General features: G+C 44.6%; 1 protein-coding gene across 1 annotated transcript in view; it reads left to right on the plus strand.

Annotated features, from left to right (window-relative positions):
* Nucleotides 1-722: 722 nt before the first annotated feature.
* The window catches only part of ABCC11 (ATP binding cassette subfamily C member 11), a 59,556-nt gene continuing 38,869 nt past the window's right edge, over nucleotides 723-21,409 (plus strand). The window contains exons 1-10 of the mRNA XM_037518076.1: nucleotides 723-821; nucleotides 2,928-3,064; nucleotides 4,012-4,170; nucleotides 6,059-6,206; nucleotides 7,531-7,764; nucleotides 9,649-9,822; nucleotides 11,104-11,251; nucleotides 11,391-11,539; nucleotides 16,172-16,279; nucleotides 18,776-19,036. Of these exons, the coding sequence (XP_037373973.1) occupies nucleotides 723-821; nucleotides 2,928-3,064; nucleotides 4,012-4,170; nucleotides 6,059-6,206; nucleotides 7,531-7,764; nucleotides 9,649-9,822; nucleotides 11,104-11,251; nucleotides 11,391-11,539; nucleotides 16,172-16,279; nucleotides 18,776-19,036 (1,617 nt within the window). The remainder of the gene's footprint in view (nucleotides 822-2,927; nucleotides 3,065-4,011; nucleotides 4,171-6,058; nucleotides 6,207-7,530; nucleotides 7,765-9,648; nucleotides 9,823-11,103; nucleotides 11,252-11,390; nucleotides 11,540-16,171; nucleotides 16,280-18,775; nucleotides 19,037-21,409) is intronic.

Below are 21,409 nucleotides of genomic sequence, written 5' to 3' on the forward strand. Positions count from 1 at the left end.
CTTTCCCTAAGTGCTCTTGGGATGAGGTCTGAGTAGATGTTAAAGAACCCCAGTCCATTCTGTAAAGGGGAGATTCCAGGTTCCCTGCCCCACCCAAGGAAGGATGGAGTTGAGCTTCTAATTGTATTGAAGTTCTTTCCTACTGAAGGTTTTATACTGAGTATGTTTTTTCTTCATGTAGTGGATGGCAGAACCCATTTAGAGCAGGCAGGTTTGGGGTCTCAGGGTGCCCCTCAGTCTGCTCGTTAACAATCACAGGCAGTGGGCCTCTCCAGTGGCACAGCAGTTGAGCGCTGGGTTGCAAAGCTGCCCGCAGCCTCTGCAGTGCTGGTTCGATCCCCGGCTGCCAGGTGCGGGTCCCACATGGCGCGCAGACCTCTCCTGCCGCCCGCTGCTCCCCTCAGCAGTGTACTTCATCAGTCTGCCTGTTCTGCTCTCCTCTCTGACTCTGGTGAATTCTCTCACCCTCCCGCGCTTCTGACTGTACCCAGTGCTTGTATAAATAAATAAATAAATCTTTAAAAAAAAAAATCACAGGCAGAGAAAAGAGCAGACACTGTGACAAGGGACCAATGCTCTGCAAGGCCCCCTGAAAAATGCTTCCTGCCCAGGGGGTGTGCGCCCCTCCTAGCTGCTCTGGGATGGATCTAAGCTGTTCTTACCTGCTCTCTTTTCAGATTCTCTGACTCTGGGAACCAAAGAATTGGCAGAACAACTGAAAAATGACTAGGAAGAAGATATCCTGGGTCCCCAGCTCTTCTGGTGACTTTGTGAATGTTGGCTTTGATGTGGGTGATGAGACGATCTCGGGACTGAGCTATGTAAGTAGACAGCTGTGTCATCCAGACACCAGGAAATGGAGTGGACAGGTATTCTCAGTGGTCATCCATTAGAAAATACGTTTGGCCATATTTATTTTATTAATCTTGATTTTTTTTTTTTTTTTTAAGAAAGCTCTCAGCCTTCCACTACTAGATGAATCATCGTCCTTTGTCAGGGCTCACCTTCATGCCTCTGATCTCTGTCCGTGTAACTCCCATAATAATATAATGTGTACCTGTAAATCCTCACCAACACATCAGCTTGCCCCCTGACAATCACCTCCAGCTAACAGACTCCCCCATCACATTCTTGATTCTCCCTACTGAAGTTCTCACTACCCTGGATGTCTTCTCCCCTATCCCCCGCTACACTTTAAACGTAGTGGTATTTATTCTCTGGGAAGTCCTAGAAGTGACGTATCTTTTTATTTTAATTGCTTTCCACTTTATCAATAAAAGGAACATGGATTTTCAATAGGAAATTTTTAAAAAGACAACTTGGAAAAAAATGTTTTTCAAACTTGATAAAAAATCGTGTCTTTAAACAATCACTAAAATACAATAGCACTATAGAAAAGAGTAATATGTCATGTCTTGGAATTTACATTTCTACGTACTGACTTCAGAAGGTGGCTGGGTCTCCCCTTCTATGGTTGACTAACTACATCATCCTTTATTTTATTTTTTTTTGGTGGGACCCTCACTAGCGGCCGGGGAACGAACCTGCGCTGCAGAGGCTATGGGCAGCCTCGCAGCCCAGCGCTCAACCGCTGTGCCACCAGGGGAGGCCCCATCCTTCATTCTTTTCTCCAGTGTTTTTTGAAGAGATAAAACGCCAGGCAGGTGGAGTGACCCACCCAGAGTCACTCAGCAAGTGCCAGGCAGATCCAGGTCTGGGACCACCATGAAGTCCTGACTTTTGGCCCAGGAGTCACTCCCTGCCCTGTAGCCTCTCCCCCCACCCCACCCCCAACTCTGCCCCTACATCCCACCTCTCTCACCTCCCTCCCTCCTTCCCACTCTCCCTTCATGTTCTCTTCTCCTCCTCCTCCTAAGTTGAGATATACTCGACATATAACATATTTGTTTCGAGTGTACAACATAATGATCCCATGTCTGTATATATTGTGAAATAATCACCACAGTTTCTAGTTAACATCCATCACAACATATAGTTAAATTAATTTTCTTTTTTTTTTTTTAAAGATTTATTTATTTATACAAGCACTGGGTACAGTCAGAAGCGCGGGAGGGTGAGAGAATTCACCAGAGCCAGAGCGGGGAGCAGAACAGGCAGAAGGACCGAAGTACACTGCTGAGGGGAGCAGCGGGCGGCAGGAGAGGTCTGCGCGCCATGTGGGACCCTCCACCGGTGGCCGGGGAGCAGCCGGGGATGGAACCAGCGCCGCAGAGGCTGCGGGCAGCTTTGCAACCCAGCGCTCAACTGCTGCGCCACCGGGGAGGCCCAAAATTAATTTTCTTATGATGAAAACTTTTAAGATCTTCTCTCCTAAACTTTTAAATATATAACACAGTATTATTAACTACAGTCACTGTGCTGTGCATTACATCCGTGGGATTCATTTATTTTCTGACTGGCAGTCTGTGCTTTTTGATGCCCTTCATCCATTTCCCCATTCACTGTCCACCTCTCAAAACCCCAATCTGGTCTCTGTATCTATGAACTCATTTTTCTTTGAGATTCTATATCTAAGGTATTTGTCTTTCTCTGATTCCAGCAGCCTCTCTTTAGGAAGGCTATTAATTAATGGAGTTCATTAATTGATTTTCAGCTATTGAACCATCCTTGTGCCCATGGAATAAATCCCACTTGGTCATGGTGTATTATCCTTTTGGTGCAGCGTTGGATTCTGTTGGCAAGGATCATCATGGAGATTGGCCTGTAGTTTTCTTTTCCTGTGCTCTCTGTAGTTTTGGCATTAGTGTAATGTTGACTTCATAAAATGTAATTGGTAGTGTTCCTTTCTTAATTTTATGAGAACAAACGAAGCAGATGTGGAAAGATCCATTTTCTTGAGTGCCTGGTCCAATAAATTAAGATTTATGAGCTTCTGAATCTGATGCTCTTGGTTTTTCTTTCCCAAGAAAACTTCCACTACTGAAGACGGCTCTTGGAGCCAGCAGGCAAGGAAGCCCGAGGCCCAAGAGAGGGCCCACGCACTCACCTGTGGGAAGTACCACTCGGCCTGGAGAACCTTGATTCCCTTCCGTCCTAAGCCTGCGTGAGTCTTGAGGGGAGAGAGGGGCAGGAGTCACTAGGGTGCAGCTAGACCCTCCCGAAGGTTACCTGACTGAGCACCACACAGTCACTTGGTTATTTGCACAAGTTGCAAAAGACCCCAGGATACCATGGCCACACTTATCAATAGTTACAAACCACACAGCAAACCCCTCCAGAGTAGCCTGAGGCCATAGGAGGCACAGTCGGCACATTCATTCAGTCAGTTGTGATTCAGGTGGATTCTCTGAGTGCCTAGTGTGGCAGGCTCTGTGCCAGACGCTGGAGGATCAGCACTAAGCGAGGAGACAAAGGGACCTTTGCCTAGCATGGCAAAGAGAAAGGCAATAAGCAAGGAAACTCATAAATAAACATATGGTGACAAGTTGTTCCAGGTCAGTGCTATGGACTGCTGAGGGCTAATGGGGCAGTGATACCTGGATGGGTTCTGAGTGATACTTAAGCTGACATCTGGAGGATGAACAAACTTTGCTAGTCAAGAGCAAGGGAAGAATGATCTGGGCAGAGGTAACAGCATGTGCAAAGGCCCAGCTTAAAGGTGAAGGAACACAATGTCCAGGAACTGAGGAGGCAGCCCGTGTCCCATTTACAGTCTTGCTGAATCTGCGTAGAGCCCTTTCCATGTTTTATATAGAGAACACCTACTTTTAGACACTTGTGATGCTTGTCTTAGTTAGCATGACCCTACCATACTTTTTCTCTTTTTTTTTAATAAACCAATCCCACAGGGATGGTGTCTTTTGTCATTTCATTTTTTCATTACCACACACCGTATATGGAATCCTGAAAAAAAGTTTTTGTATATCCCATGACCATGCAGGGGCTGTGACATCGTGCTAACTCAGCCCTTGGAAATCTTGCCCTTGACTTAATTTTCTCTCTAGAGCCCGTATCATAAGGGTGACCGCATGTCTGTGACTTCACTACTAGAGTTCCCTCCCCTCACCCCATGGATGATGCTGGCCTGTTCTCCTACTTTACGGTGTCATGGATCACCCCACTCATGGTCCTGGGTTCACGGAAATGCTTGAATGAGAATACCACCCCGGAGCTGTCGGTAGTGGATGCTTCAACCCAAAATGCCAAGAGGTAAAAAAGTCTTGTTGGGAAAGCTACCAGGCTGATTAAAAACCTTGTCTTGGGGAGGTGGTGACCTGAGATGCTTAAGAGCAATAGTGGGGCCCATCCTCAGACACCCAATGAATACCAGTTCTTCATTGGCAGCAAGAGGCCCTGGTCTAGTCTAGAGGTCCTGAGCCCCTGAGCCAGGGGTTCATGAACCTCCTGATGTGGGATACATATTTATACACATGGGCTAGAGATCTTTTCTTAGCATGAGTTCACATCTTTCATTAGATTGCTTCAGGACTCCAAGAAAGTTAGAAGTGACTACTTCTAGTCCCATTTGCTTTTTTCTCCTGGATCAGGTATTTAACTGTGACGTGATCAGTATATTTTGGGTTTTTGGTTTAGTCTCTTATTCCTGAGCTAAGGTAGTTGTGAGTACATGGCTTATAGTGTCTACCTCACAAGGTCATGTGAGGGTCAAATAGGGAAAAATGAATGAGTGATTTGAAATGTCCTGGACTCATGTTGCTGCTTCTTGAGAGATTCCAGGTGTATGTAGAAGGACATTTCCACACATGTTCCATGAAATGGTCATGCCTTGTGAGCCTACCTGACAGAACTTTTAATGGTCAGAGGAGTTTGTGAAATGTCACATACTATAATCAGACCTTAGATTTACAAAGCAAATTAGTGTATTACAAGTACAGAGAAAACCTGAAGTATAGAAACTGGTTCAACTTTGACCTATAGCTCCTCAGAGTTAGTTAAAAAAAAATTGTGGCCCTCCTGGGTGGCACAGGGGTTAAGCACAGCACTGTGAAGGCTATCCAAAGCCTCTGCAGTACCAGTTGGCCAGGGGAGCTGCCCACATGGCGCAGCAGTCAAATTAAGAATGTGGGAAATTCTATCAGACATATAACTCAGTTTCTTCCACAAATAAATGACAGAAAATGCAGAGGAGGGGAAACTGTTATAGATTAAGATGAGATACAAGAGTCCTAAAAGATCTTTTTTTTTTTTTTTTAAATGCAATGTGTGGGCTCTGTTTGGATCTTGATCCAAGCAAACTAACTGTAAAAACATTTCTGAAATATTGGAGAAATTTGAATATAGACTGAGGACTAAATGCCATTAAGGAATTATTGCTAATGTGGTTATTATGGTCAAAAACACAAACCCGACTTTATCTGGAAGAGATACATAATGAATATGATGAAATGAAGTCTGAGGTTTGCATCCAGTACACCAACACCCACAAAAATAAATAAAAGGAAGAAATAGGAAAAAGTAGAGAGGAGGAGAGACAAAACTAAAATGTCAGAAAGTTGATGATTTTTAAAATTGAGAATGGTTACTTGGGAGATGCCTTATTGTAGGGTAAGGTAAAAGGATCAGGCTTTTCTGCCCTCCTGCCATTAGGATAGATGAGGGAACCCTATGGTCCTGAATGCATGCCTGATGGCGGGCACCTGGAGTGGGGTGTGGGCATATGTAGATGGCATTCACCTGGGCCAAGACTGGGCTTTTAAGGGCAGCATCATGGGGATGGCAGCAGATGAGAAGCAGAGAAAGCAGTAGAAGCAGAGAAGCAGAAGCAGAACCACGAGAGAGCAGAGCAGCAGAGATCACCAGAGAGCCCAGACAGAGTGAAGACCCCTACCTGCCATGTACCCAGTAAATCCCAATAAAAGCCTGCAAAAGCCACTGAGGGCTCCGGGACCCCTCCTTTACCCGGTCTGCTGGATCAGAAAACCTGCACTATGTTCCTTCCTGACCACTACACTTACACTCTTTCATTTTGTTATGTCTGAAAATTTCTTTCCCGAAGCTTCTGGGCTAGCAACACCTAGGATTTTGGGGTAACATATGGAAAAAGATTTTACTTGATTCCATTTTCCTTTTTTTCAAGACTTCACCGCCTTTGGGAAGAAGAAGTCTCAAGACGTGGGATTGAAAGAGCTTCAGTTTTTCGGGTGATGCTGAGGTTCCAAAGAACAAGGGTCATTTTAAATTTCTTTATGAGCAGCTGCTTCTCCATTGCAGCTGTGCTGGGGCCAGTAAGTGACCCTAGGAGGTTTGGGGGACTCACGCTTTAGAGATTAACGTGTTCAAGTCCATGCCAGGAATTAGGGATGTATTTGTCTCTTAGCTGCTGCCCCCACATTTGGGGGCCAGTAGAATTAGTAATAGTTGGGAGTGTGAATTCTGTGGTTACTGTTTGGGTTCAAACCTTGGCGCTGTCACTTAATTGCCAGTGACTTTGAGCAATTTGTTTACCTTCTCCAAGTCCTAGTTTTCTCTTGGAACCCCATGAGGCCTTCAAGCATACCTCATGGAAACCCTCATGTGTAAAATGGAGAATATAATGTTACCTGCCTGCAAAAAGCACCTAGAACGTGGCCTGACTCAGTATGTGCTGGCTTCTTTGAGAACAGCCCGAGCAGCTCTGGAAAAGTAGATGGCAGAAAATAATGGTGCCACCCACATACCATGGTGGGCATGAATCAGCTCTATTTCGTGTCCTCTGGTTTCTCAGCCCAAGATTCTGGTTCAGGGTGTGAGTCTCATTGGCCCTGGCACATGATCTCGTGGTAGCCCACAGAGGGGAGGGTCTAATCTAGATTGTGCAGTGGAGTAGGCGATTCTCCCCAGAGGAAAACTGAAGTGCTGTTACAACTAAGAGGAGAATGGATGTAGAGTCAAGAAGTAATGGAGATAAGTGGCTTAGGGAACAGTTAATGGGCTGGATAGTCTCCACTTTCCCCTTGATGCCACTTGCCACTGCTGTCCACTCTGCCCTGTCCCTTAGTGCGTGACCTTTATGGTTCACGTTAAGGGGGTCACCCTGCACTCTGGCTGCTGGCTGACTCATAGAGGAGACTCAACCTGGACACTGGAGGGGAAAAAGTGAGGTCAGGCTCTTCACCCCACCTCTGTCCTTGTCACTGGTGACCAGATTCCCCTCAGGGGCCCTTCCTGTCATGACTGGCTCCTCCTGGGTTCCAATAAGCTTCCCCTTCCCTCTCCCTTGAGACCTAGGGAGGTAAAAGTTTCTTCACCCCTTGTGTTTCCTAAATTTTGCCAACATCCACGTAAAAAGTCACTGTCATGAACTCCTGAATTGCCATGTTTGTATGTGTCTTCTGTTTCCTGTCAGGACCAGCTGTGGGGGGCAGAGTTGGGGTGCAGATCCAGGTCAGCTGAACTAAGTCTCCTGCAACTGGACCCTGACCTTCCGGAGGTCAGGGTTATCCTTGAGTCAGTTTTGATGGTTCCGGCAGCCTCTGACATTGACCCGAGGACCTCACACACATGCTTGATATTTATTTGTTGCTTGAAAGGAGGAGCGGGCGGTCTAATAACCCATCCTACTGCTTTCAGATGCTGCTGATCCCAAAGATTCTGGAATTTTCGGAAGCGCCGTCAGGGGGCGTGGTCTATGGAGTGGGGCTCTGCTTTGCACTCTTTGTTACAGAGTGTCTGAAGTCTCTAGGTCTGTGCTCCTGCTGGCTCACCAGCCTGCGTACCGCCATCAGGTCCTGCACGGCCATTTCCTCCCTGGCCTTTGAGAAGCTGATGCAGTTTAAGTCTCTGACACACATCACCACAGGAGAGGTCAGTGATTGGGACACTGAGGGGCTCCTTCTGGACTCCTTCTGAAGACTTTGCTCACATCGCCCCCACCCCCTAGCCTTTCACATCCTTCAAGACCCAGTTGACATATACTGACTCCATGATGGCATCTCTAAAGCCCACCCCTACTCCCCTGATATTGGCCCCATTCCAATCCACTTCAGACCCACTGCTCTGTCCCTCAAAAAGCCTAGCACCTGAATTACTATTATTTTTTTGAAGATTTATTTATTTTTGCATTCAAGAACTGGGGTATAAGCCAGAGGTGCAGGGGGTGAGAGGATTCATCAGAGACAGAGAGGGGAACAGAACAGGCAGATCTACTGAAATACACTGCTGAGGGGAGCAGCAGGCGAGACAGGAGAGGTCTGCTGCACCATGTGGGTCAGCTCCCTGACAAGCCAGGGATTGAATTCATGGTGCAGTGGCTGGGTGATAGCTTGATAGTGCTGTCTTTAACCCCAGTGCCACCAGGGAGGCCAGCCTAGTACCTTAACAATATTTAAGTTAGCCTTTGCCATCAAGAAGTTCTTTCTAGGGCCTCCCTGGTGGCGCAAGGGGTTAAAGTATCAGCACTATGAAGCTATCCGCAGAGACTGCAGCACAAGTTCGATCCCTGGCCAGGGAGCTATCCACATGCTGCAGCAGACCTCTCCTGTCTCACCCGCTGCTCCCCTCAGCAGTGTATTTCAGTCAGTCTGCCTGTTCTGTTCCCTACCCTGTCTCTGGTGAATCCTCTCACTTCCCCACATGTTAGGCCTGTACCTAGTTTATGCATAAATAAAAAATAAATCTTTAAAAAATGTTTTATCTAAATTCAGGTACCAACAAATGTACAATATTGATCATTATCATTATCACTGTTTTCACTTTTTGCCATCTTAGAGAACTTGCTCAGCCTCTGAAGCTGTGCGATAATAACAGAAGCACCTTGTAGGCTTGCTGCCTGGTAGGATCAGGCAGAGCATGTAGAAAGGGGTCAGTGGTTCCGATGTGTTAAATTGTATTACTATTATTATTATTTTTTAATGTATTTATCCAATTTTCCCAGCACCATTTGTTGAAGAGGCCTTCCTTTCTCCATTATATGGTTATGAGAACCTTTAAATTATTGGCGAATTTTAAAATTTTGTTGTTATTAATTTCTGTTAGGCCTTGGACATGGAGGCTGTCCTATGCTTTTCCACTAGATGGACAGTTAAAGTTGTGGCAATCTTTCTCCCCGTATGTCAGGGAAGGCATCAGAGTGATCGCCAAAGTCCTCTAAGCTACACATTAACCCAAGCCCTTTACTTAGTTAGCTTGGTCAGCCCCTGACAGCCCTCTAATGTTCCCATTGTCATAGAGAAGGAAACGTGTTCAAGGTCACGTGATTGGTAAGCAGCAGGGCCTGGCTACATGGTCCCAGCTCAGAACCAATGCATTTGCCTGCCTGCTTCGGAGACCTTCTACACCGAGGTCTAGGTATGTCCCTCTGCACCTCCACTCTGAGCACCTACTCTATGCAAGATCCAATTTCCACAAACTACATCCTAGAATAGTAAATAAGGTAACCCATTTGGAAGTGCAGATGAAGTAGTTGCTCACTGAGATTTGCTTCATCAATTTTGTTTGACAATTTCAAAACAGCTGGTCCAGGTGATAGCGTGGTGGGAGATGTACAGGGAAAACACTCTAGGGAAGAAACCAAGTACTGTATGACTCATGGGAGGAGAGCCGTGGACCTGGTGTGTCTCTCTCCTCCCCCACCCGGCCTCTGGGTCTTCCTGCCAGGAGAAGATATGGCAGGGCCGCCCGCCACTGCATGTGAAGCCCCTCGGGGTGCTGCAGAGGCGGACCTGTGCCCATGGACTTGTTGTCTTGCAGATCATCAGCTTCTTCGCCAGTGACATAAACTACCTGTTCGAAGCAGTATACTATGGGCCTCTCATCATGATCACCTGTTTATCGCTGCTTTCCTGCAGCATCACCTCCTACCTCACCCTTGGACCCACAGCGCTCATTTCCACTGTTTGCTATCTCCTGATTTTACCGGTGGAGGTAACATCTTTCTTTGCTGCCCCCTTGAAATTGGATGTTCCCCAGAATGCCAGGGCTCTAAAATCTGGAGTATCTCTGGGTGGGAATGTTGGCTCCTGCTGACTGTGTCCTGCTGACTGTTTGTGCCATTGTAGTTAAGATTCTGCTCCAACTCCTGTCTCCAGCTCCTCTCTGGCCACAGTGTAGGCCTAATTAATAAGAGGTGAAGGGTTCAAGGGGACTACACCCCATGCCTTCTGTCAGGGACCCTTTGCTTCACAGACTATCCTCAGGAAATATCGTCTCTGTAAGATTTTGTTTCTTCTCTTCTACCCGGAATGTGCTGATGTGATCATGTACATGACATTAAGCATTTGGCTGAGCACAGTATAGTGGAGGAAGGGAAGCAAATTAGCTGCTGGAGAGTTGGGGGAAATAAAATCAGAAAAAACAGGAGGTGATTATGTGTGTCCTGAGTTGTTGAAATCCAATGTTTTCCTCCAGTGCAGTTACTCTAACCAAAAAGTGACTATAATTGTTAGCAGGTTAGCGGTCCCAAAGGCAGAGGAGTCATTTTGGTTTAGTTAGCCCCTCTCTTGGGACCCATGGAGGAAGCCCCCCAGGGTGTGTGAGGACAGGACAGCTTGCTGAGGCTGCTCAGGAAAACCTCCAGTGTGGATCTGGGAGTCACAGCAGATTCAGAGTGTAGAGTGAGCCCAGGTTTCTCATCAGCACCTGCAGTTTACCTTTGGAAATACTCCTAGTTGTCACACTTGTCCAGCTAAACTCGCTCACTTTCATCAAAAGAAGCTCTTGATCTTTTTGTCTTTAATTTTTTTGAGCTTTTGTTTGATTTCTCTACATTCCACATTAAGTGAAACCATCCAGTATTTATCTTATAATTTCTGTGAGCATTATCCCTTCCAGCTCCATCCATGCTGCCACACATGGCATGTGTATCTTTTTGATTGCTGAATAGTATTCCATTGTATTTATAGACCACAACTTTTTGATTCATTTGTCTATTTTGGGGCGTTTAGGTTGTTTCCATATCTTGGCTATTGTAAATAGTGCTGCAATAAACATAGGAGTGCAGGGTTCCTTTTGAACTAGTATTTTTGTCAAAACAGGGGAGGGAATAGCCCAAGGGACTGTGGTGTCAGATCACGGGCGCTTTGTTGTGGGAGAACTACAGGAACTACACCTGAGGAAAGAAACCAAATACTGTACAAAAATGAAAAATGATGTAAGAAAGTAAAATAAACAACAGCAAAAAACAGCTCTTGCTGTTTCCGACTCCAGGCATTCCTGACCAGATGGGCCGTGAAGATACAGAAGCACACATCAGAGGTCAGCGACCAGCGCATCCGCGTGACCAGCGAAGTGCTCGCCTGCATTAAGCTGATTAAAATGTACACCTGGGAAAAACAGTTTGCAAAAATAATCAAAGGTACAGAAAACCTGGCTCTCCATTCAGAGCCTGGGGATCCAGGGTGGGCTGGGCCTTGCACCGCCTGAGGGTGTCTTGCGTGCCCCGGGGTTTGTTCTGTGCTGGGGTTCATTTCTTGCATTACCTTTTTGTCTCCTAGAGCTCCGAAGGAAGGAAAGGAAACTCTCGGAGAAATGTGGGCTTGTCCACAGCCTGACCACTGTCACCCTATTCTCAGCTCCCACAGTGGCCATGGTGATGACGTTCCTTGTACATACGTGCTTACACCGGCAACTTAGTGTGTCAACGGTGAGTGTTTGGTCTGCCCTACCCCCCACTGTATCCCTGATTGTGATGGGGAGTGTTTGCCTGTTTTTTTCCCATGCCCTTCGAAGGCCTGGAGGTTTTGCAAATGGATATTACACATTGATTATGTTTTTCCAGATGTTGAGGGAACACGAACTTTCTTCTGTATCAACTCAGTTGAGAAAGTGACATCTTTATAGGGCAGCTATTGGAGGGAGAGGCTCCGGAGTTTTCTGGGGGAGCAGGGAGGTGGATGTGCCGTTAAATCCCCAGTGATTCTGAGATGCATCTTGAGATTGAGAACACTACATTAAGAATCTTCTTTGATCCCAAATTAGGGCCCTGAAAATGTGCTTGAACTAAAAAGGCATATCTTCTTCTCTCTTTCTGTTTGATGCCCCATAGTCCTCAGAAGCACCCGTAGCCTTTTAGGGTTAGGAATCCCAGTTCTTTGGGGAGAACCAGGGAGGGTGCTGGTTTGGAGAGGTTGGGATTTAGCCAGTGAGACAGGAGACTGCACCCCAAGCAAGAGCAGGGAGTATTTTTTTTAATATTTTATTTTATATAATTCTTATATCATTTTTCATTTTTGCACAATGTATGCATTTTCATTTTGGTTATAGTGTCCATACAATTGCACCCCTTATTTTGACCTTAGTCCTTCCTCTCTCCACCCCTCCCCCCGCAGTGTGTCTCTGGTTTATAGTTGCTTGTTGATTTTGATTTTTACTTTGTATTAATTAATCTTTTTCCTGGTCCCTTATATAGGTTTTCTAGATTCCTGTTATGAGTGAGACCATCCGGTATTTTTCTTTTTCTTTCTGGCTTATTTCGCTGAGCATGATCCCGTCCAGCTCCATCCATGTTGCTGCAAATTGCATGTGTTTATCTTTTTTGATTGCTAAGTAATATTCCATTGTGTATATGTACCACATCTTCTTGATCCAGTCATCTATTTTTGGGCATTTGGGTTGTTTCCATAGCTTAGCTATTGTAAACAGTGCTGCTATAAACATAGGGATGCAGGTGCCCTTTGGAATTAGTGTTTCTGTGTCATTTGGGTAAATACCTAGGAGTGGAATTGCTGGATCATATGGAAGCTCTATATTTAGTAGGTCCAGAAATCTCCACACAGCTCTCCATAGTGGTTGGACCAGTTTTCACTCCCACCAGCAATGTAGGAGAGTTTCTTTTCTCCACAACCTCAAGAGCAGGGAGTATTTGAAGGTCAGCAGTTTGGGGCTGGTTTGTGCTCCAGACAGTGGCCGTGTCTACCTGACCCAGGCACATGCCAGAGAAACATCCCTAAGAAGTTTGAGGGTGGATGGAAGTGGGGGATGTGTATGGAAAGCTTTTAATGGGACTTTAGGATCTTGCTGATCTAGCATCAGTCTGGACAAAGTTCCTGCTCCTTATGGAGTTTATCTCAATTAACCTGGAATGAAGAAAGGGATGGAGATGAGCTTGGGTTAGAGACCCCCCCCCCCAAGTACCTCCGGGCAGTGATTTACATCTGGATCCCAGGCGCATGCTCTAAGTAGTTAGGCTATTAATTTTTCTTTTTGTTTTATATGAGAGCTTTTTGTTTTTAACTACGAAGCTTATTACTATTAATTAACACGGGTGAATGTTACTTTCACAAAATAATTTTTTATCATTTAGATTAATACTAACAAGGCTAAGTATACAACAGAGAAATTATTAAGCTCAGCAGTCTATTAATACACAGAGTTTAGTAACGTTTCATTGAATCAGCCTAGTTATTAGATTTCGTATGTTCTTTTTTAATCGGCAAACCAATGACCTTTTAAACAGAGAAAGAGAAAAGATTTAGAGAGACAGTTGTATTAGAATAAAGTTTGTGGGTCTAGAGAAGGTGAGATAAGTTTCCCTGCGGACAGCATTCCTGTAGTGGCTCCGTGGTCGTTATCTTTTTTTTTTTTTTTTAAATATTAAATTTTATTTTTATATTCCCATACAATTGCAAACGCCCCATTCTGACCCAATCCTTCCCTCCCGCCCCCCCCCCCCCAAAAAGTGTCTTTGGTTCATAGTTTTTTGTTGATTTTGATTTTCACTTTCTTATATTCATTTCCTGGTCCTTATTAAGTTTTCTAGATTCCTGCTATGAGTGAGACCATCCGGTATTTTTCTTTTTCTTTTTGGCTTATTTCGCTGAGCATGATCCCTTCCAGTGCCATCCATGTTGCTGCAAATTGCATGTGTTTATCTTTTTTTGAATGCTGAGTAATATTCCATGTATATATGTACCACATCTTCTTGATCCAGTCATCTATTTTTGGCATTTGGGTTGTTTCCAAGCTTAGCTATTGTAAACAGTGCTGCTATAAACATAGGAGTGCAGGTGCTCTTTGGAATTGATGTTTCTGTGTCCTTTGGGTAAATACCTAGGAGTGGAATTGCTGGATCATATGGAAGCTCTATGTTTAGTAGGTCCAGAAATCTCCACACAGCTCTCCATAGTGGTTGGACCAGTTTGCACTCCCCAACAGTGCAGAAGAGTTCCTTTTTCTCCACATCCTCGCCAACATTTGTTGTTGCTAGTTTTTTAATATGTGCCATTCTCACTGGTGTGAGATGGTATCTCATGGTAGTTTTGATTTGCATTTCCCTGATTACAAGTGATGTTGAACATTTTTTCATATGTCTGTTGGCCATTTGCATTTCCTCTTCAGAGAAGTTTCTTTTTAGCTCTTCTGCCCATTTTTTGACTGGATTATTTTCTGTTTGTTGCTGAGTCTCATCAGCTCTTTGCAGATTTTGTGATCAGTCTTTATCATTAGTGTTGGGTGCAAAAATGTTCTCCCAGTTGGTGGGGTTTCTCTTTGTTTTTGTTATTGTCTCTTTTGCTGTGCAAAAGCTCTTTAATTTGATGTAGTCCGCTGTTTATCTTCTCTTCACTATCACTGCTTTGGTGATGTGTCTGTAAAGATGTCTTTGATGTGCAAATCCCGTAGTGTTTCGCCTATATTTCCTTCTATGTATTTTATGGTTTCAGGTCTTATGTCTAGATCTTTAACCATTTGAAGTGATTTTTGTGTATGGTGTGAGGTAGTGGTCAAGCTTCATTCTTTGCATGTAGCGACCCAGTTTTTCCCAACACCATTATTGAACAAACTTTCTTTGCTCCAATGCATAGTCTTTGCTCCTTTGTCAAAGATTAGTTGACCATAAATCTGTGGTTATTTCTGGATTTTCTATTCGATTCATTGGTCTGTATGTCTGTTCTTGTTCAATACCATGCAGTTTTGATGATTATGGCTTTGTAGTATAGTTGAAGTCTGGTAGTGTGATGCCTCCATTTCCTTCTTTTTTCAGTAGAGCTTTGGCTATTCGGGGTTTGGTGATTCCATATGAATTTCATCAATAATTGTTCTATTTTCTTTTTGAAGAATGCCATTGAGATTTTTGATTGGAATAGCATTGAATCTGTATATTGCTTTTGGTAGGAGTGGCCATTAATAATGTTTATTCTTCCATCCATGAGCAGGGGATGTCTTTCCATTTCTTTGTGTCTTCTTCTATTTCTTTTACAGTGTTTTATAGTTTTCTATTGTATAGGTCCTTTACCTCTTTGTTAGAATTTATTCAAATATTTGATTTTTTTTGTTTCAATAATAAAAGGGTGGTTTTTTGATTTCTTCTTCTTCAGATTTATTGGTTTATGTATAGGAAGGCTACTGACTTTTGCGTGTTGATTTTGTTCCTGCCACTTTACTGAATTGATTGATGAGTTGAATTAGTTTTTCTGTGGAGATTTTGGGGTTCTCTATGTATATTATCATATCATCTGCAAATGTTGATAGTTTTGACTTCTTCTTTTCCTATTTGGATTCCTTGGATGTCTTTCTCTTGTCTTTTTGCTCTGGCTAGGACTTCCTGTATGGAAAGCTTTTAATGGGACTTTAGGATCTTGCTGAGCTAGCATCAGTCTGGACAAAGCTTTCCTGCTCCTTTGGAGTTTATCTTCAGATTAACCTGGAAGAAGAAAGGGATGGAGATGAGCCTTGGGTTAGAAGACCACCCCCCCCAAGTACCTCCGGGAGGTCACCTCTGGGATCCTGAGCCCGAAATGCTTCACCATACTCTCAGAAGTTCTCCCAGAAAAAGTGAGAGATGAAGATTAAGCACGAAGCTTAGGGAGATTTGTGTACAAGAAAAGAACATGCAAGGAAAAGAAAAATAACTGTGATCTTAACAGCAATCATAATAGTACATAATAGTACAAACATAATAGTACAAAGCTCACTTACATGTGAATCTTCAGTGTTTCTCCAACTTTATTCCTCGGCAAACTTTAGGATTTTTGCCCCTATGCTAATGGGGAAGCTTGTGGTGGTGGGAGGGGGAGCAGGAAAGCAGACTGCTTAGAATTACCCAGGGGCTAAGCTATAACAGGAATGTGGCTTTCAGACTCAGACTTTAAGATAAGCACCCTTTCTCCTTTCTGTCCAGTCTCCCCTAAATGCCACTTAGCCTCTGGCAAGTGAAGCACCTGCTTGTTGGAAGCTGCAGGGCGTGGCTTTGTGGCTTGAGGTTCAGAGCTGGGGCTCAATGTGTGGAGGGAGCTGGACAGAGGTGCAACCCTCACCACCTCCTCCCCTCCTTACCTAGGCCTTTGCCACGATGGCCATCTTGAATTCCTTGAGGCTCTCAGTGTTCTTTGTGCCCTTCGGAGTCAAAGGCCTCACCAACTCAGAATCTGCAATGGAGAGGTTCAAGGTAAGTGGCCAGGGCACTGGCTACACACCTCATGCCTGGGTGTTCATTTGCCCCAGTTTGTTCGGGACTTGACCCCTGGCCAAGGCAGAGTCCAGCCGAGGTGAAGGGATTGACTAACTCAGTGAGCTCTGTGCCCGGGCTGGTGTGGGGCTGGGCTGACAGAAGGATCAGGCTCACTTGCAGGACCTGAGAGCTCTGGAGAGGGTGTCTGACCCTCTCCAGGTGTGTGTGGGGTTGCCCTAGTGTTTTCATTAAAAAACAAAACAAACCTTAAAAAAAAACCACACAAACCTATTACTTGCATGTAAAAATTGAGAAATTTTATATGAAAACTCAGATTTCTGAATTCTCTTGAATAATCAGGAAACCTGGCAACACTTGATTCACATTCTTCCTTGGGCACCTGGAGTAAGGTGAGAGCTGCCCTGTTTGGAGGGGTCATTTACATGCGGTTTGCTGCACACCCCACTGTGCCCTATTGCACCTCCAAAGCGGGAGCTGTGTTTTAATTACCATTTTTCATCTTAGCAGTGGGTCACTTAATTTACATAGGTCTTCTTCCCACCAGAGGCACCTGAATTTAAAAACCAATTTTAAACTCAGTGACCCAAATTTACTATCTTTTGTAATCTTACTTAAATGCATGCAATCTCTGACTCATTCATTCACTCAAACAATATTTATTGAACACCAGGCACTGAGAATACCGCAGTGAGCCAACAGGACCCCTGCTCTCAGGGAGTTCCAATCTGGTATTGGAAGTGGTAACTAATAAGTAAATGAGTAATCAAATAAGCTAACACTGAAATCACATGGAGAGCTAAGAGGACAATGAACTGCATGTTCTAGAAAGCAAGCAGAGGAGGCTGGGGCTGCTGTGGATAGGCTGGTGAGGGACAGCCTCTCTGTAGAGGTGACTCTTTTATATATATATATTTATATACACACATAAATATATGCATATATATATTTACATATATATTTAACATCATTATTCATTTTTGTACAGTTTGCTTTCTATACACAATAGAGGTGACTCGAGCTGAGGGATGATGACTTGGCAGAGGGTATAAGCTCAAAAGCCCAAAGGCTGGAATATAGGAATACACTTGGCATGTTTGGGTAACACCACACAGTCCTTCACTGTCAGCAGCCTCAGGGGCTCCAGAACTTCTCAGTAACTGCCGTCAGGGCCCTGCTGCTCTCCTTCTTCCACTGCACCTGGGTTCTCCTACCCTCCCCATCTGCAGAGTGGGTAGAAGTGGGCAGATACAATTCAGAGAGTCGGCTTGATGATCAGAGAGCATATGCCTGGAGAGTGGAAGGGGGGAGATGCTGTTATGGTGGGAAATGAAGAGCAGGCAGGGAGGGGTCTGGCAGCGGTCCAGGCTCTGGGCCATACCTGGTCCCGGCCTGAGGGGCCGGGGCTGTGCATCTCCACAGGCAGGTGTAATAATGAAGGCTGTTGGCTTCAGTGGTGTCTCACTGATACCCATTATATAACGAGATATAACTAAACAAGCAAGTGCCCCACTAACTAAACAGAATAAAGGGGGCCATGCAATTCCCAGCAGTGACTATTTGCCTTGACCCAAACATTATAATTAATTCATTATACCAGAGAGCCAATTAAAAAAATAAATAGACCACCTCTTTTTTTTCTTTTGAAAATAGCTTCTGTTTTTCTATAATGTTGTGTGCTCATTATAAAAACTTCAATGCAGAAAAGTATAGAGAATTAAGACCACTCAACACACTTTGTGTAGAGATAAATCATACATCCAAAATATCAATTAAATCCGTTGGTGGTATAGTGGTGAGCACAGCTGCCTTTCAAAATGTCAATAAGTGTCTTTCTAGATCTCTTTTAAAACTTATCTCCAGGTAGAGGAATGTGCATATAATTTTTTTTTGAAGATTTATTTATTTATACATGCACTGGGTACAGTCAGAAGTGCGGGAGGGTGAGAGAATTCACCAGAGCCAGAGGGGAGAGCAGAGCAGGCAGAAGGACCGAAGTACACTGCTGAGGGGAGCAGCGGGCGGCAGGAGAGGTCTGCGCGCCATGTGGGACCCTCACCTGGTGTGACCGGGGATCGAACCAGCGCTGCAGAGGCTGCGGGCAGCTTCGCAACCCCGGGCTCAACTGCTGTGCCACCGGGAAGGCCCATGCATATAATTTGACTTCAATTTGATCATGCTTTTTAACCCCCTTTTAAATGCTAGAATGAATGAAGATTAACTCACATTTTACAGGTAGGGAGATGGAGGTGTAGAGAGACATTACGTGCCGATGGTTGATTTCAGTGAATTACCCTAAACCTGCCTTTAGAATTTTTGCCAGCAGAAACTGACCTAACTGGTGGTGGCTCTTCAGATGTTCGCTGCTTACTAGGGGGTCATAGACCTGCCCAACAGGTGGGCCAATAAAACGGGAACCTGTTCCCACTGGACAGAATAACTGAATCCCTCCTCCCTTTCTTTGTGTCTGTACAGAGATTTTTCCTCCAGGAGAGCCCTGCTTCATATGTCCAGGCACTGAGCGACCCTAGCAAAGCGATCGTTGTGGAACAGGCCACCTTGTCCTGGCAAAAGACCTGCCCCGGAATTGTCAATGGCGGGTTGGAGCTGGAGGGGAACAGCCATGCTCCCGAGGGCATGCCCGCGAGTCAGCCGCTGCCTGGAGCCCCCAGAACAGGGGATAGAAGGGGCAGCCTTGGCCCAGAGTTGTACAAGATCAACCTGGCAGTATCAAAGGTAGCCTTCCCAGGCCAGGCAGGGCCAGCTGCCAGGGTTTCAGGGCTGGAGGTTAGCAGCTGTGCCAGTGCAGGATCACTTCCTTAGCTGGTAACTACCTTCTCCAAACTGCCCTTTAAAATGCAAATTTTTCTTGGAGGGCAAATACAGGGAGTCTTTCATACTTCACTGTGAATGGATTGATTTTCTAAAACTATTTTGTAATAGCAAGACCCAGAGTCATAACTGTGTGCTGGTTCTTGGAAGGATCCAGGACACATAAAGGAGAAGGGGAGGGAGAGTAAACCAACATTTATTAAGTGCCTAGTATGTGCCAAGCACCGTCCTGTGTTTTTTAATTTGGGTCCTGTGTGCACTCCCCTACTAACTCCTTTTCGAATGTCAGCAAGGGCCACTTCCCTGCTTGCTCCTTCTACCTCGCTCCTTTCTGCTCTCTGATGATAGAAAGTAAAATATATTAATATCTAATGATAACATAGAGATGGACCTATACCGAATGAGATATGATATGAATAGATATGAATATAAACAGTAGTAGATGATAATATCTAAAGTCTATAACCCATTCAAATTACCTAAGTCCCATGGCTTTAAATTCCATCTCTATGCTATTTACTCTAGCCTTGAAATCTCCTTTGGGCTCTGGAATCACCTATTTTATTATTATTTTTATTTTTTTGAGCATTTTTATTTTATTTTATATATTTTTTACATTTTTCATTTTTGCCCAATGTATGCATTTTCTTCTTGGTTATAGTCCCCATACAATTCCCACCCCCCTTGTTTTGATCCTACTCCCTCCTCCCCCCTCCCCCAGTGTGTCTCTGGTTTATAGTTGCTTGTTGATTTTGATTTTTACTTTATTATAATTAGTCTTTTTCCTGGTCCCATATTTAGGTTTTAATTCAACAGGGCAACTGCACCCCTATGTTTATTGTAGCACTATTTACAGTAGCTAAGCTTTGGAAACAACCCAAATGCCCAAAAATAGATGACTGGATCAAGAAGATGTGGTCCATATACACCACAGAATATTACTCAGCAATCAAAAAAGAGAAACACATGCAATTTGCAGCAACATGGATGGCGCTGGATGGTATCATGCTCAGCGAAATAAGCCAGAAAGAAAAAGAAAAATACCGGATGGTCTCACTCATAGCAGGAATCTAGAAAACCTAAATAAGGGACCAGGAAAAAGACTAATCACCTGTCTATTTTAATACCCCCTCTTAAGTACCTACTGAATCTTTCAAAAGAAACAAAGCCAGATATCACTCTCTCTGACCCTTCTCCCTGTCTTCTCCTTCACCACCATCCTTCCTGCAGTGAAGAATCTGGGCGTCAAATGTGATTCATTTCCCTTCTTCCTTCCACCAATCCAGTCCTACGAGACCTGTCAGCTTGCTCACCTTCTCTCCCAAAGCCAGCCATCTCTCACCATCACCACTCCGTTGCCCTGGCCCCAGCTACCAGGATGCCTACCCAGCTCCTCAGCAAATTCCTTTCTAGTCTCTCTGCTTCCCTATTTGTCCTTATACAATTCTTTACACTCAGTGAACAGATAGTTTTCTACAACATAGCCAACTCAACCAAACCAATTTGTGACCTCCCACTGATCTGAGGAGAGGGCCCAGGTTTCTTTTAGTGTCCTTCCCACACCTCTGACCTCGTCCACCATTCATTCTCTTGGCACCACCCACACTAACTCTCCTACAGCTCTGTGATGGTCAACTAGGCTCCTGCCTCAGGACCTTTGCACCAGCTATTCCCACAACCTGTAGCATTGTTGGTCTAGATAATTTTGTGTCTGGATCCTGTCATTCAGATTGCAGCTGCAAGGACAGCTGCTAAGAAGCCTTCCCTGGCCAACTCATCTGAAATTGCTTTAACCCCCAACTCTCTATCATAGTAGCCAATTTCATTTTACTTATGTCTTTTATCACCATCTGATATTATTTGATTATTAATTTGTTCAGGTTTGTATCCCCCCTAGAATGTTAGCTAAAAATGTTAGTTCTATGGATGAATGAATGAGTGAATGCACACATGAATTCTATGAGACTGGCTTCGTGATCATTTTAAAGATGAACAAACTGAGACTCAGATTTGTTGCCCAGGATTGTAGAGCTCAATAGATGTCAACTAGAGTTGGGGTTTCTTGCCCCAGAGACCCACCTGCCCACAAATTCCTCTCCCTCTCTCCCTGTGGTTACCCCTCTTTTGAGATGGCCCTGTCCTAGCTCTGCAGGCTGAACCCAGTACTCCACTGGAGCTTTGCTTGTCTGAGGGACACTGGGGTGTGTGATTTTCTTTCCTCTTTGTCATTTTCTGGTTAGATGCTAGACCTGCTTGAGTGAGTGGGAGGGTTATACA

Source organism: Talpa occidentalis, unplaced genomic scaffold (assembly GCF_014898055.3).
Source record: "Talpa occidentalis isolate TD23 unplaced genomic scaffold, MPIMG_talOcc4v2.1 talOcc4.17, whole genome shotgun sequence".
NCBI lineage: Eukaryota > Metazoa > Chordata > Mammalia > Eulipotyphla > Talpidae > Talpa > Talpa occidentalis.